Raw genomic sequence first — 13096 nt, forward strand, 5'->3', positions numbered from 1 at the left:
AAGCAGAGTGGCTTCCCACAGGAAGACTCACCCACCTCCCCAGGGAGGCCTGGCTGCAGGTGGGCCCAGCGGCATGTGGGGGATCCCTAGGCAAGCCTTCCTCCACTGGCCCCCTCCCCCACTGAGCCCCCTTCCTGTGACCAGGGTCCTGCTGCTCCTCCTAATGGCTGCCGCCTGCCTGCCTGGCAAGCAGGGGACCAGGCACAACCCCTGCTTCTCGCCACTGCCCCTCTCAGGGCTGCAGCAAGAGGATGGCAAACAAGCGAACGGCCACAGCAATGAGGAGCAGCAGCAGCAGCGCGGAGTCTAGCCACTGGTCCCACCAGCTCCTGCCAGGACCAGTGTCAAGGGCATGTGGAGGCAAGGGCAGACTCTCGAGGCCGGCCGGCCAGCTGAAGGAGCTGGAGGCACAGCTGCCCAGGAGGTGGCAGGCGCCTGGGGTGGGCACAGCGCTACAGTGGGTCTTCTCGCACAGAAACACCCAAAAGGTCCACTGAGAACAGCGCCAGGGAATCACTTAAATAAAGAAAAGGACTGACGCCGATTTCCCCTCTGAGTCCAGTTTGGTGGAGACGAGGCCCTTCCGGAGAAGGAGGGAGGAGACACGATTGGCGTCATTGTACTCCACGGCCTGAAGCAGTTTCTCGTCATTCTTGCTCCAATCCTGGCTCTGAAAAGCAGCAGAGGACATAAAACCAAAATTTAAAAGTACTTTAAAATTATTATTGTATTGGTTCCCACTTTGGGGTCCTGATCCGGAGGTGATCAGCCTGTAGAGCAGCAATGCCAAAGGTGGCTACCAACACAACAGCTGCAGGGAGAATGAATATGGATACTGATCTGCAAGATGTTGAAAATGGCAGTTCATATAAATAGGCGCAGATATGGAAATGGAGTCTCTTGTTTAAGATAAAAACAGAGCCTGTCTCACCCTCATGGGGCAACCAGGCCTAGAGAGGGTTGTGGCAGAAAGCAAGAAGTGGCAGCCCAGGAAGTCCTGAGCTCGTTCTGCAAGGAGTGTTTGTAGAGACCTCTCTTACGCCAACACACACTCACAGAAATCAGCCCATATCCCCGTCCAGGGATGCCTTTTAACGGCCCAGAAAGCTTCACCTGTTGGGAGCTATGGAGACTGGAAGAATAAGTGTACTTTATCAGGCGGAGTACAAACACCCGTCAACATAAGTGTAGTTGTGCACATTTTCCAAGCATACCCACATATGGGGGAACACTGTGCAAACTCAGAAATGTCTTCACACCAGTGAAAAGCCTGCGTGTCGGGTGGGAGGCTGGTTGGAGACTTCCAGTGAAAAGGCTAGGTAACGCGGCCTTCTGTGATGCGAGTTACACCTCCCAGCTTCTCCCAGCCAGCCACTCAGTAGTGCAAGACTCCTGCAGAACAAGATACCTGCAGAACATCAGATTTTATTTATTTATATTACGATTTCTATCCTGCCTTTTTCCTACAAAGAGCTCAAGGCAGCTTACATCACTCTCCTCCTCCATCTCATCCCCACAACAACAACCCTGTGAGGTAGGTTGGGCTGAGAGTCTGTGACTGGTCCAAAGCCACCCAGTTGGCTCCATGGCTGAGCGGCAACTAGAACCCAGATCCTCTGAGTCCCAGTCCCACGCTCTTAACCACGACACCGCACTGGCTCTCCAGTGTTCTGGAAGGTTGGCATAAAGTCACCTTTAATACCATATATTTAATGTGGAATTAAAAAGAAAACCCAGATGGAAGCTTCTGCCATGCTGCTAGCACATGCCCTCTTTCCACAAAATTCCATTCCACTCCCCCAGGGAGCTGGCATTCCATGTTCATCAGGCAACATAATTCCTCCTGGAGAGCCAGCACGGTGTCCTGAGGACGCGTGGGACTTGGGAGGCCCAAGGTCTAGTCCCCAGTCAGGCCAGTTGCTGACACGCACTCCAACCCACTTGCAAGGTTGTTGTGAGGATACAGAGAAGTCCCCTCAGGCTTTTTGCAGGAAAAGAAGGGCTTCAATATAACAAAGACGCTGGATTAAGAAGACAGAGTTGGGCTGTTCAGAAAGGTTCCCCCACCAAAAGATTTTTCGTCCTTTTGAGAACATGGAGACTCCCCCAAGCCTTCCTGCACCTTCCTCTTGGGTTTGAGTCACGCCACTCTGGTGATTGATTGGTTGACTGATTGCATTTCTAACCAGCTCAATTACGCATGCGGCTCTGAAACAGGATGGCCACATTCTCTGAGAAATTGCAGCCTTTGCGCCAGAATGCAGGAAGCTACATTTCCTCGTCCAGGAAGCTTATCATTTTCTGAAATAGAGGAATATTTTGCCTCCAGGGGCTCTGCACTTGCAGGAAGAACTGCCCAAGTGCCTTATTTAATAAATTGATTTTCAGCCAAATAGGTGTGATCCTAGGGAAATGAAAACAAGATGGAAATAGGATCCCTGCTTTCAAATTAACCAAAGGGCTGTCTCAGAAGATGGAAGCTCATCTCGGTTGCTTCAGTGGGCAGGACTTGAAGCCAGGTGTGGTTGCTGCAGATTTTGGCTAAACATTAGGAAAACTTCCTGACAGTAGCCACAGCTAAACCACTTCTCTGCTGGCTGCTGGGAGTTGTAGTGTAGCACCTCTAAGGCTCCAGGTGGCAGAAGGCTGCCTGGGGATCTCCTTGTGGGAGGGGTTTGAACATAGGCCAAGAGGCCATCCATTGAAACCCTGCATCGAGCAGGGGTGGACTAGATGACCTCACCTCAAAGGTATCCCTCCATATGAGTGAAGGAGATCAGAGTGGAACCTATAAGCGCAGGGATGTAAATGGTCCCCCTTCCGTGTTTACTTTGGAACGTCCTTTCCTACTGCCACCTGGTTGTGCAGGAAGCAGAGTTCTCTGGCAGTGCGCCACTTCGCCCCCAACCTAAGACTCAGCCCCAGATGAGTTCACAGAAAAGTAAAGCACACATCTCGGCCTTGTGGTGTGCTCTTCCTCCCCTGCCCTAGATCTGGAATAATCCCTTCCTGGGCTGGAGTGAATATTCTCCAGGCTTCACCTGGCTGCCGCAGTGACAGTTAATCCCGAACAGCAAGAGCTCTCCTCACGCAGGCCTTCTGAGTTTCAAACACTGTTGCCACTTTAGGTAAAAAAGACAGACAAAACCAAGGCTGTGTCCTTCACTGGGGCTCGGAGTTTCTGGGAGGCCCTCTGCCCCAGCACCCTGCAAGGAAAGGTGGGGCTGAAAGAGAGCTCCAGGGACCCGGATAGCCTTCGTGGCATCTGATCCCCAGGGTTGGCTGGCTTTTGAACCACAGGTGCTTCCCCTCCTTCTGCCTGGGTTTCTTCCTGAAGCCACATGCCCTGAACAACCAAATTTCCCTCCCCTGCCCTCCCCATGCATCCCTTTTTACAGACTGCCATACTGTTAAGAGACAGGACCCTATAAAACCCTATAAAAACACCCACAGGGACTTTAGAGGACCTGCAAAGTAGTGCATAGATTTTTCCTATTTTTTGTTATTTATTATACTTATATCCCCTTCCTTCCATGGTGGATCTCAAGGAGGCCACAGGCCATTCCCAGGGGACCTCCCATCTGAGTTCAGTCCAACCCCAGAGGTGCTTCGCTTCAACATGGGGGAGGCCAGGTGCCTCCAGACCACGCTCTGGGCCTGAGTCCTGGATCCCGGGGTGTGGGGACCACCCTGGATCCCAGGCACAAAAAGAGAGGTCAAAACCAGACATGCTTCCAGAAGCCTTCACAGAGCTGTTGTGAAACCCACCCCGACCTCTTAAATGCACACGACTGTTGGGTTTCCCCCTGTTCAGCAAATCGGGTGGCATTTCCAGGGCGGGGGTCTGTGGACCAAACTAGGACAGCCAGGCTGTGACTTCGCCTGGAGGTCTGTTGTGAATGCCTTTCCCTCTTGGCCGGCTAGAGCTATTCACTGTTCCCATCACTCCATTTATTATATTTCTATCCCACCTTTTTCCTTCCAAGGAACTCAAGACAGCTCACATCATTTGTCTCCTCCTCTCAATCTCATCCTCGCAACAGCCCTGTGAGGTAGCTTGGGCTGAGAGTCTTGGACCGGCCCAAAGTCCCCCAGTGAGCATCACAGCTGAGTGGGGACTACACCAGCCAAACATCTTGGGAGAAAAACCTGTTTATCCTCAACTCCACCTCCCAGAGCATGCTTCTTCAGAAGCAAAAGTGGGCTAAATTTTGTTCTGCTCACAGCCCCCCTCTGCACAAAGATGCTTGGAGGATTAAGCTGTGAAATACAAACAGAAAGCCGGCTTAAGAAGATGCCAGCTCTGCTTGTTTAACTGGCTTCTCCTTGCTCTGCTTTGGGCAGCAGAGGGACTTGCTTGAACTCGCAGCCGTGCTCGTCCCCCTGCAAGAAAGGGGCTCTGCACTCCCTAATTTCCCTGCCTTTGGTCGAGTGACTGGTGCCTGGGGTGCCAACTCAGTGGCCAGCATTTGTGCAGGAAGCGCCTTCGTCCCAGCATGGGTGGGGGAAGTATGCCTGGGACTTGGTGGCAGTGTAAAGGCACTCCATACGTCTTGTGGTAGACAAGATGCCCTTTCCAGCTGCTTCTAAAAGTAACTAGAAAGGAAGCCCAGGCTGGGATTCAAGGAAGCAGTGAAACTGAGGCAGAGTGGAAACCACAGGGGTGGGGCATGTGGTAACCTTTTACAAAGGGAGGTGATGCCCCTGTGTGGGAGCCTTGCTGATCCATCCAGGAAAAACCCCTAAATGTAAGACCCAGGTTGTGGGGGGGGGGGCACTCTGCACATGCCTAGAGACACATCTCTCCATGAACATGATACTTAAGTTTCTGTTTCTTTAAAGCACAAAGACAGCTGCAGCAGCCCTGGGTATAGCTTAACAGGCATGGCTGAAAGGCAAAAGTCATAGTTATAAGGCCAGTGAGAGTGGACAGCTCTGCCTGGCTGACAGCCAGCCCCTGGGCCCCGAGACTTCACTGCAAAGGGAGGCTGCTGCGCCCCTGAAATCTCCTAGGCCGGGGCTGAAAAGGTCAGCTGCCAGAGGCCAAACCAAGAGGATCCTGTCAGGTGAAGCTGCAGGAAGAGGGTGCCGGACTGAGGGCAAGCCCCGGGTTTCCTTCCCCACTCAATATCTTCCCCACATTGGGGCTACCCACTTCCAGAAAACTGGAGGGGGTGGGGAGCAGGCTGGCTCCTCATACCTTACCAAAAAAGAGGCGAGGTACTGCAGACAGAAGATGTGGATTTCTTTTCATTTGCATATGTCAGTATATGCATATTATGGTCTACTCAATGTAAATGAGCAACTCTAAGGTCCCTTCTTGGGCTTCTCCATCTTTAAGTAGAGAGCCCTTCAAACTAAGGTTACCTTGAAACAGAAAAGGAGTGAGGGAAACAGGAGAAGGTCTAGCAACTACTTCACCACCACATCACCCCAAATTTTGACTGGAAGTGGGGCCATTGCACCAGCCCTGCTATCAATCTTTATTTTTCCTCTGCCCTGCCCTTCCCTCTGTCCTTTCATGTCATGTCCTGTGGAAGGCTATGGGGTAAGAAGTGTGCTGTTTACTAATTGATTGCAAGCTGCTCCAGAAGGATTGGTGGGAGTGGGGTCTGAAGAATGGGATTAAATTTAAGTAACAACATAAGTTACAGGCCTACCCTCGGTAAAGTAGGTAAGGGTGCTCACAAGATGCAATAGGTAAGGGAAGGTTGCAACACACAACCCCTTCCTCTCCCGACAGGAGTTTGGACACTCATGGTAATTCACCTCCTGTGTTCCACAAATCTTCACAGTAACCTTGCAAGGTAGACCTGACACAGTACTGCAGAGGGAGGGGCTGGGGCTGAACAGCTGGCCACTCAGTGAGCTCATGGAAGAACTGCAATTCCAGCTGGGGGTATTTCTATTTGCAACTGCCTCTCCAGCCCCACATCAGCATCCCTCTGCAAAATGTGCTGCTTCCCGGGGCAGGAGCTTCTGTGAGGGCAGGAGGGACCCACAAAAGAGCCAGGTTGCACCTGCAGGGCCCTGCCTCAGTCAATTTTCAAGGCCTGCCTGGGAGGACGCAGGACTGCGATCAGCTGAACTTGGGAGATTGCGCCCCCCCACCCACCCCATGAGCCTTGGGCCAGTCACTTGCCCATGCCCTAGTCTGCCTTGCAGGGTTGCTGTGAGGATAAATCAGCGCTGGTGGTAATGAGGAAAGTGCACACCCACTCAGTGGAATGGCTGGGCAGAAACAGGCACAAGTGCCATAAGGAACAGCTGGAGTGGCACAGTGGGCCAAGTGTTGGGCCAGGACTTGGGAGGTCTGGTTCTCATCCCTGCTCAGCCACAAAGCATTGTGGGTGACTCTGGGGGCAGCCGTTCACTCTCGGCCATGCCTACCTCACAGGGCTGTTGTGAGGATAAATGGGGAATAGTTATGTAACCCACCTTGGGTTGCTTTCAGGAGGAAAAAGGTGTGATAGAGATATGAAAAAGCAAAGAATACTACATCGCCAGAAACCATCCCATGGTGGGATGGATGAAAACAATCCTCCTTTCCCCCCCATGACACGCAAGGGTCACTCAGAACTGTGATGTGCCATCAAGGCAGTTCTTCTCCCAGGAGGATCAAATTCTTAGATTCAATGCTTTCTGCAGCCCTTTGCCTTTTCTCCTTTCATCTTTTCCTGGGAAGGCTGCATTGCTACAGAGCACAACCACAGAGGAACACCTGCCTCTCCTGGGGCATATACAGAGTGCACTCAACCCCACACACAGCAACCACTCTATGTAAATCCTGGGGAGGCAGGCAAGGAGAGGAGCTAATCCTGGGGACCTCTCATAAGAATACAATAAGAACAGACCAAGGCGGGTGCATTACAGGAGGTCAAGCAACAGGGCATTTCAGGGAGGAGGGGGAGGGAGGAAGAGAGCAGCAGATGGGTGCCCAGCAGGTGAGCCTGGGAGGCAGCGGGGTGGGGGGCAGAGAGAGACATACCACGAAGGAGGAGGCAGCGCAGAAGCAAATCTGCTTCATGGTTCCACCCAGGAAGTAGCGGGTAGCCATCCATCCGACAGGTCCCCCACTTGGCCCGGCAAAAGAGGAGGAGGAGGAGGAGGAGAATCGACCGCAGATGCAGGATGCAAAAGGACGGATGCTCCCCCGGCACTGATGCTCAGCCTGGTCCAAGCCAGGGCGCAGCAGCAGTGCTGCTCCGGCAGACGCTGCCCTCTAGTGGCTGACGCGAGGCCTCTGCGTGCCCAGGAAAACCTCGGCGAGAAAAGGGCTGTCCACTCCCACACCCAGTCAGTCTTCAGGGCTTCATCCCCTCATCATCCTAGCAACATGCAGGAGACACGATCCCCCCTCTGAGACACAGCCTTGCCCCGTTGTTTACCCTCTGTCTGACTACAACTCCATCATCCCCATCCCCGGCAGGTGGGGGGCATGCTGGTGTTGCAGCCTGACACATCAGGGTGGAAGGAAGCCCATGCAAGGCAGAGGAAGCCCATGTGGCATTGCTCCGTGACTGGCTTGTCACAGCCACCAAGCAAAAGTCCCTCGGGGAGAGGGCAAGGCACTGGTCGAGCCCCACATGCTCTGAGCAAGGGGGAGGCGGCATCCAGATCCCACCCCATTCCCAGCACCACCCACGTCCTTATCGGTTGTTCCCAGGCCAGTCATGTCGCCAGAGAGTGGTGCAAAAGCTAGCCCTCCCAGCAGCGGCGCCCTGCTGCCGGCACACCCTTCCGTGCCTTGTTCAAGGTGCACAGAGTACAGAGAGCTTAATGCAGGACTCCCGTCACTTATTCAGGACGATGCCTTGTGGCTGTGCCTGCGTCCTGCCTCCGTGCCGATTATGCCAAACACTTTGTATCCAGGACAGGAGAGCCTGGTCGTGATGGGTCAGGCATGACTTTGCATCCTGAACAGGGAGGGGTTGCCTTAAGTCAGGGATGACTTGAGGGTGCTTGACACACACACACGGACCCATGTTGCAGCCACACTTGGACAACTGTGCACCAACTCTGTCAGTGGGCCCACAAAAGGGTATTGGATGCTTCAGAAGAAAGCAGAAAAGGCAAATGAGAATGTGATCCTATGCATTTTTGGACAGAAAAAAGGGCCGACGTCTCCCAGCTGGAAACGCTGAGGGTTTGAGGCCTTTTTCCTATCTAAAATGCATAGGATTGTGCCTTCACAGAGGCAGCTTCTGACCTTTTTTAGGTTAGAAAAGGGTGGCGGGAAACATGATAGAGGGGGACAAAAGGTGCCTGGCATGGAAGAAGTGAAGCGGGAGACCCTTATCTCCTTTCTCCTAGTCCTAGACCCTCAGAGTGGCCTGAGGGAAGCTTTCAAAAGGGAGAGATTGGTGGGATCTGCTATTTCCATTTTAGCAGGGCCATCCATTGCCTTGCATAGCTACAAAGTAGGCAGAAATTCAACAGGAGGAGTTACCTCCCCTTCCCACTGCTTCTGGACAGTTAGAGCACTGCAACAATGGAACCCATGACGGAGGGAGCTGGCGGCCTCTCCCACTGGAGGCATTCAGGATGCAACTGGACAGCCTTCTGGGAGGGATGGTTTAACTTGCAGTCCACACTGAGCAGGGGTTGGATCCGATGGCCCTCTTGGCCCCTTCCAGTTCTACTGTTCTGTTTCTCACTAGGCTGCATTGTCATGTCTGCCTCTGATGCACCTGGTAAGCCAGGAAGGCAGAACTTGTGCTCCGAAGACCAGATGCGGCTCTCCTGGGGATGAAATCGGGGTTCAGCCAAGCAGCCACAACTCTTTCTCCACCACCTGTCCCTTGGGGGCTTCCTGGCCTTTGTGTTGATTCTCCCTTATCCTAACAGGGACAACAAAGGCCCCCATCTTGGCAGGAGGCTCCTTACGCCAAAACCCACTTCTGTTTCTAGTGTACTGGTCGCGCCCCATAGCTCCAGCCTCCTCTGCAGTGCAGCCCAAGAGGTTCTCTCAAACAGAATGAGCCTGAAGGTTGAACTCCCTTGTGACAGAGGTGCAGGAACAATGCTGGGTTGGAGGTGGTGGCAGACCTTTGGGAAGGGCTCACAGAAGGGGGCTTGGTTTGCTTTCTTTGACTTGGGTGTTTCTCCCAGGATGCCTCAGTGCCCCTAAACCTGAGCCCCCATCACTTGCAGGAAACTAAGACAAAGGTGGGAAGAACGTGATCTGAGGACCCACCAGGGCAAAGCCTCAGAACTTGCTTTCAGTGCCAAGCTTCAGCCGTACAGTTACCTCTGAGCATATGCAGAGTGCTGGTCTCACCTACTGAGCAAACCAAGCAGCCTCTCTCCCCACAGGCATGGGACTGGGGTGCAGCCAAGCTGTCTGGGCCAGAGGCGACATGCCAGCTCTCTCCCACCCTCTGCGCTCACACTAAATGTCACCCCAGCTCCCACATCCAGACCAGTTCCACCCACAAAGCTGTTGGTGCAGCCTGTGCACACAGAAGGGGAAATAGGAGAGGTTGCCCAATAGGTGGTCCCTCCCCTCCCTGCTTCCCTCTCAGCCTGACCATTTAGAGGCAGCAGCTGGACGGGCCATGTGCCAGGCAACCTGGGCTGCTGCCAGCTCTGATCAGCTTGGGGATTAATTACGAAATGAAGAGCTTTGCACAAGTAAGGCCAGTGGTCGCATCAACGGGGACTCAGCTCCGTGCCACTGCAATGCCCATGGCCACCGCCCTGCAGTGGGGGCTCCGCTTGTCTCTCCTCGCCCTGGCACGCAAAAAGTCGCTGGTCCAGTCCCCGCCCTCCTGGGAGCGCAGGAAAGGCCCTGGTTTGAAACCCCAATAAGCCTCTGAGGTCAGCCTGAGCCAAGAGGATGCAGGAGCAGCAGCTTTTGAAGCTCCTTTGTTGCAGACAGAAAGAGGGAAGCAGCATGGCTCCTGCAAAAACACAAACTGCTGCCGTAAATCTTCCCTTCCTGTTCAGGGTCCCAGCCAGCCCAAAGTGTCCTCCTTCCTCCTCCTTCCATTCCACTATTGAGTATGCTTGTGTGCAGTTGATAAAGCATGTGCCCTTTATGCATTCGTTCCAGGTTGGGGGGGGGGGGGGGCTTACACTTCTACAGACTTGCAGCCCTTCCCTTGTCTCCTGCCACTCTGCACATGCACACACATGCTATGTGTTAACACCTCCCTCTTGTTTCCCAGTGGCCACACTTGGGCTCCCATTCTGTCAGGACTCAGCACCTCTCTTTGCTATTGGAGGGAACTCCAGTGTGGCCCCGCCCCACACTGCTGGGGGCCCTTAACGCATCAGCTCTGGGATGGCAGCATCCCAGGCAGCAGTCGCTTTGCTCCAATATCCAGGGAGGTTCCGTTCTGCAGGCTGGACTTGTTGTCCCAAAGCATCCCATCACCCGTGTGGGCCTGCTGACTGGGGGTGATGGGTCCTGTAGTCCAACCCATCCAGGAGGGTTGGTGACTGAGTCCCAGTCAGAGAATGAACTTCAAGAGTGCATGGGCAGGACCTAAGCTGGTGTTGGATCCCTCCACATAGCTTCACAACCACAGCAAACCACGGAGACCTCCCCTCACAGGGAAGGAGTTCCATTGGCTGCCCTCGGAGTGGGCGGCTGCCCCTTCCTAAGGATTAAACGGGCCTGTAGCCAGCCTGAGAGATGCGTGGGGGGACAGCCAGAAACCTTGCAGGAACCGTTCACCAGGCATGTAGGCCTTTTACATACAACCTGCAAACCAGAGTTTAATTACTTCCTGCAGAATAAGCAAATAAATCAGCTGGTGAAACCAGGACCCTAGGCTTGCAAGCATGACATTTGCCTTCCATGGCTCTTCCACTGAGCAAGTCTGGATGCCCCTGAAATAAAGGGGGATGGAGAAAACCGGGGACCAGGGCTGGCCCCTACTAAAGGTCCAGGCTGAAGAGCAGAGTACCGGCATCAGCTCCTACTCACATCAGCTTTCTTAAACCTGGCTTTGAGACTCTTCATCTTGACTTCAGATCTTTCACCCTCTGCAACAGACAAACCAAGAAGTGGCTCAGCATGGCACAAGTAAACAGAGAAACACTGGAGAGAGGGGAAAGCCACATTATTCGGCCCAGAAGTAGGGATCCCTGGTGCCGAGACAAGGGTTGTGTTACCAGGGCAGTGCAAGAGGAAAGGGGGATACATAGATGGGGCTTCAGAGCGAGTGGGAATCATGGAACCATGAACATTTCTATGAAGTTAGGCCATTGGTCCATCTATCCTGCTAAGAGTAAAGGAAGATTCCAGTCCTCATGGGTCTGAGTAATGAACTAATTTACATAGGAAGCTACTGAATAACTTATGGTGAGTTATTATTTTGTATAGTTATATCCCCACTTGTTTCCTCTTCTGAGTCATCCTCCTCTCCATTCTATCCTCATGACAAACCTGTGAGGTGGGTGAGGCTGAGTCAGTCAAAGTCACCCAGCAGGCTGCACAGCCAAGTGGGGACTAGAAACCAGGTCCCTTGCATCCCAGTCCAACAGTCTACCCACTAGGCCAGGGGTCCTCAAACCTTTTCAATAGGGGCCCAGTTGAAAGGCGGTGGCTACATGTGTGGGCAGGTTGGGGGGGTTGGGCGCACGGGCCAGCGAGGCATCCTCGAGTGCGTGCAAGGTGGTGTTGAACGTGCATGGCAGCGGTGGCTCACTCGGAGTTCTCCCAGCGAGTCCAAAACCACTTGCGAGTGAGCGACGCAGGCCAGATAAATGGGCATGGCAGGCCGGATCCATCCCGCGGGCCATAGTTTGAGGACTCATGCACTAGGCTGTGCTGGGGAAGTGCATTATCATGGGTCTTTTCTGCTCCAAGCGGCAGGAACTGTCCAAAGTTCAGGCAAGACCCTTTTCCAGCCTGGCTTGGAGATGACAGGGACTGACATGGGGACTCTCTGGGGGGCAGAGCAAGGGCTCTTCCAAAGAGCAGTGTCTTCCCTCTGCATGTAAGGTAAGGTTCTGTCCTCATGGTTCTGACTCCAGAGCTGATTCAAACAAGAACCTTAACCTCAGTCAGATGCAGGCTTGCCTCTAGCAGCTGCCAGAGGCTCTCCCAGGCCTCAGGAGCAGAGGGGGTCTTTCCCAGCCCTAGGTTAACTTGCCAAGGGTGGATCCTTCGACCCTTTGCATGCATGGATTGGAACTGTAAGCCTCAGCTGGGTTCACCCTGCAGCCTTCTTGCCACGTGACAGCTATCTGCACTTTGGGGCCTTCCCTTTCTCATGCTGAATGGTGGATTTGCTCACTCTTCTTCAGCACAGCCCACCTGGGATAGGAAACCAGGAATCAAATTCTCTGCTGTCTCTGCTCAAACCTCCAGATGCCGCCACCCTCCATCCCACTGGCGTAAGTAAGGGCGAACCATCCAGTGCACCAGGGAGCAGCAGCTCCCACAGCTGCTACTCGCTCAACCCTATTGTGTGTCCAGGAGAGCTCCCTTCCACTTTGCTGGAAAGGGTGGGGGAAGGAGAAAACCACAACCAAAACCAAACCAGCACAAACCAGGGGCTCTGCATTCCCTGTATGCAAACCTTGGGAAGCTTGCCTAACAGGCCACCCCTTAGCTCTAAGGAAGGAAAGAATCTGCCATTTCCAAATATTTTTGTCAAATGCAGCACTACCAAATACTGAATTTACTTGATGTAGTCCCTGGTGCATGACCCAGGATAAACTCTCAGAGCAGTGCTCTTTCATTCCCCTCCTTTCCATTTTATTTCCCCCTCAATTCCCCTCCTTTACCTGGTCACTCCTGGTGCTCTGCATCCTCTTACAGCAGAGGGGAAAGAGAAAAAAGCAAACTCAAAAGTATCTTTTTACCTGGCCTGGCCAACATTATCAGGGTGCTTAAAGCAATAGCTGAGCAGCCAGTGAGAATCAGATTGCACTGGAAGGGCGGATTCAGCCACAGGAATTAAGTTACCACCTGCAACAGGTAAAGTTACCCATGCCTGACCAATTAGAAGCCGACTGTCTTCTAATAGCTGCAGAGCTCCCCCATAAAAGGGAAACATGGTGAAGACAGGTTGCAAGTTTTGAGATTCTACAGCAAGGAGGGATTCTGTACCCACCAGTAGCATTAAACCCACTTGTTCCA

The 13096-nt window shown here is 53.2% G+C and overlaps 1 protein-coding gene across 1 annotated transcript in view; it reads right to left on the reverse strand.

Moving 5' to 3' along the window:
- LOC123017598 (ankyrin repeat domain-containing protein 24-like) overlaps nucleotides 1–7052 on the reverse strand; it is a 30156-nt gene extending 23104 nt beyond the window's left edge. The window contains exons 1-2 of the mRNA XM_044419057.1: nucleotides 6989–7052; nucleotides 540–670 (exon numbers count right to left, since the gene is read on the reverse strand). Coding sequence (XP_044274992.1) covers nucleotides 540–670; nucleotides 6989–7027 — 170 coding nt within the window. The 5' untranslated portion in view covers nucleotides 7028–7052. The remainder of the gene's footprint in view (nucleotides 1–539; nucleotides 671–6988) is intronic.
- Between the last annotated feature and the right edge of the window lie 6044 nt (nucleotides 7053–13096).

The sequence above is a fragment of the Varanus komodoensis genome, unplaced genomic scaffold, assembly GCF_004798865.1.
Source record: "Varanus komodoensis strain SLA01 unplaced genomic scaffold, ASM479886v1 scaffold99, whole genome shotgun sequence".
NCBI classification, from domain to species: domain Eukaryota; kingdom Metazoa; phylum Chordata; class Lepidosauria; order Squamata; family Varanidae; genus Varanus; species Varanus komodoensis.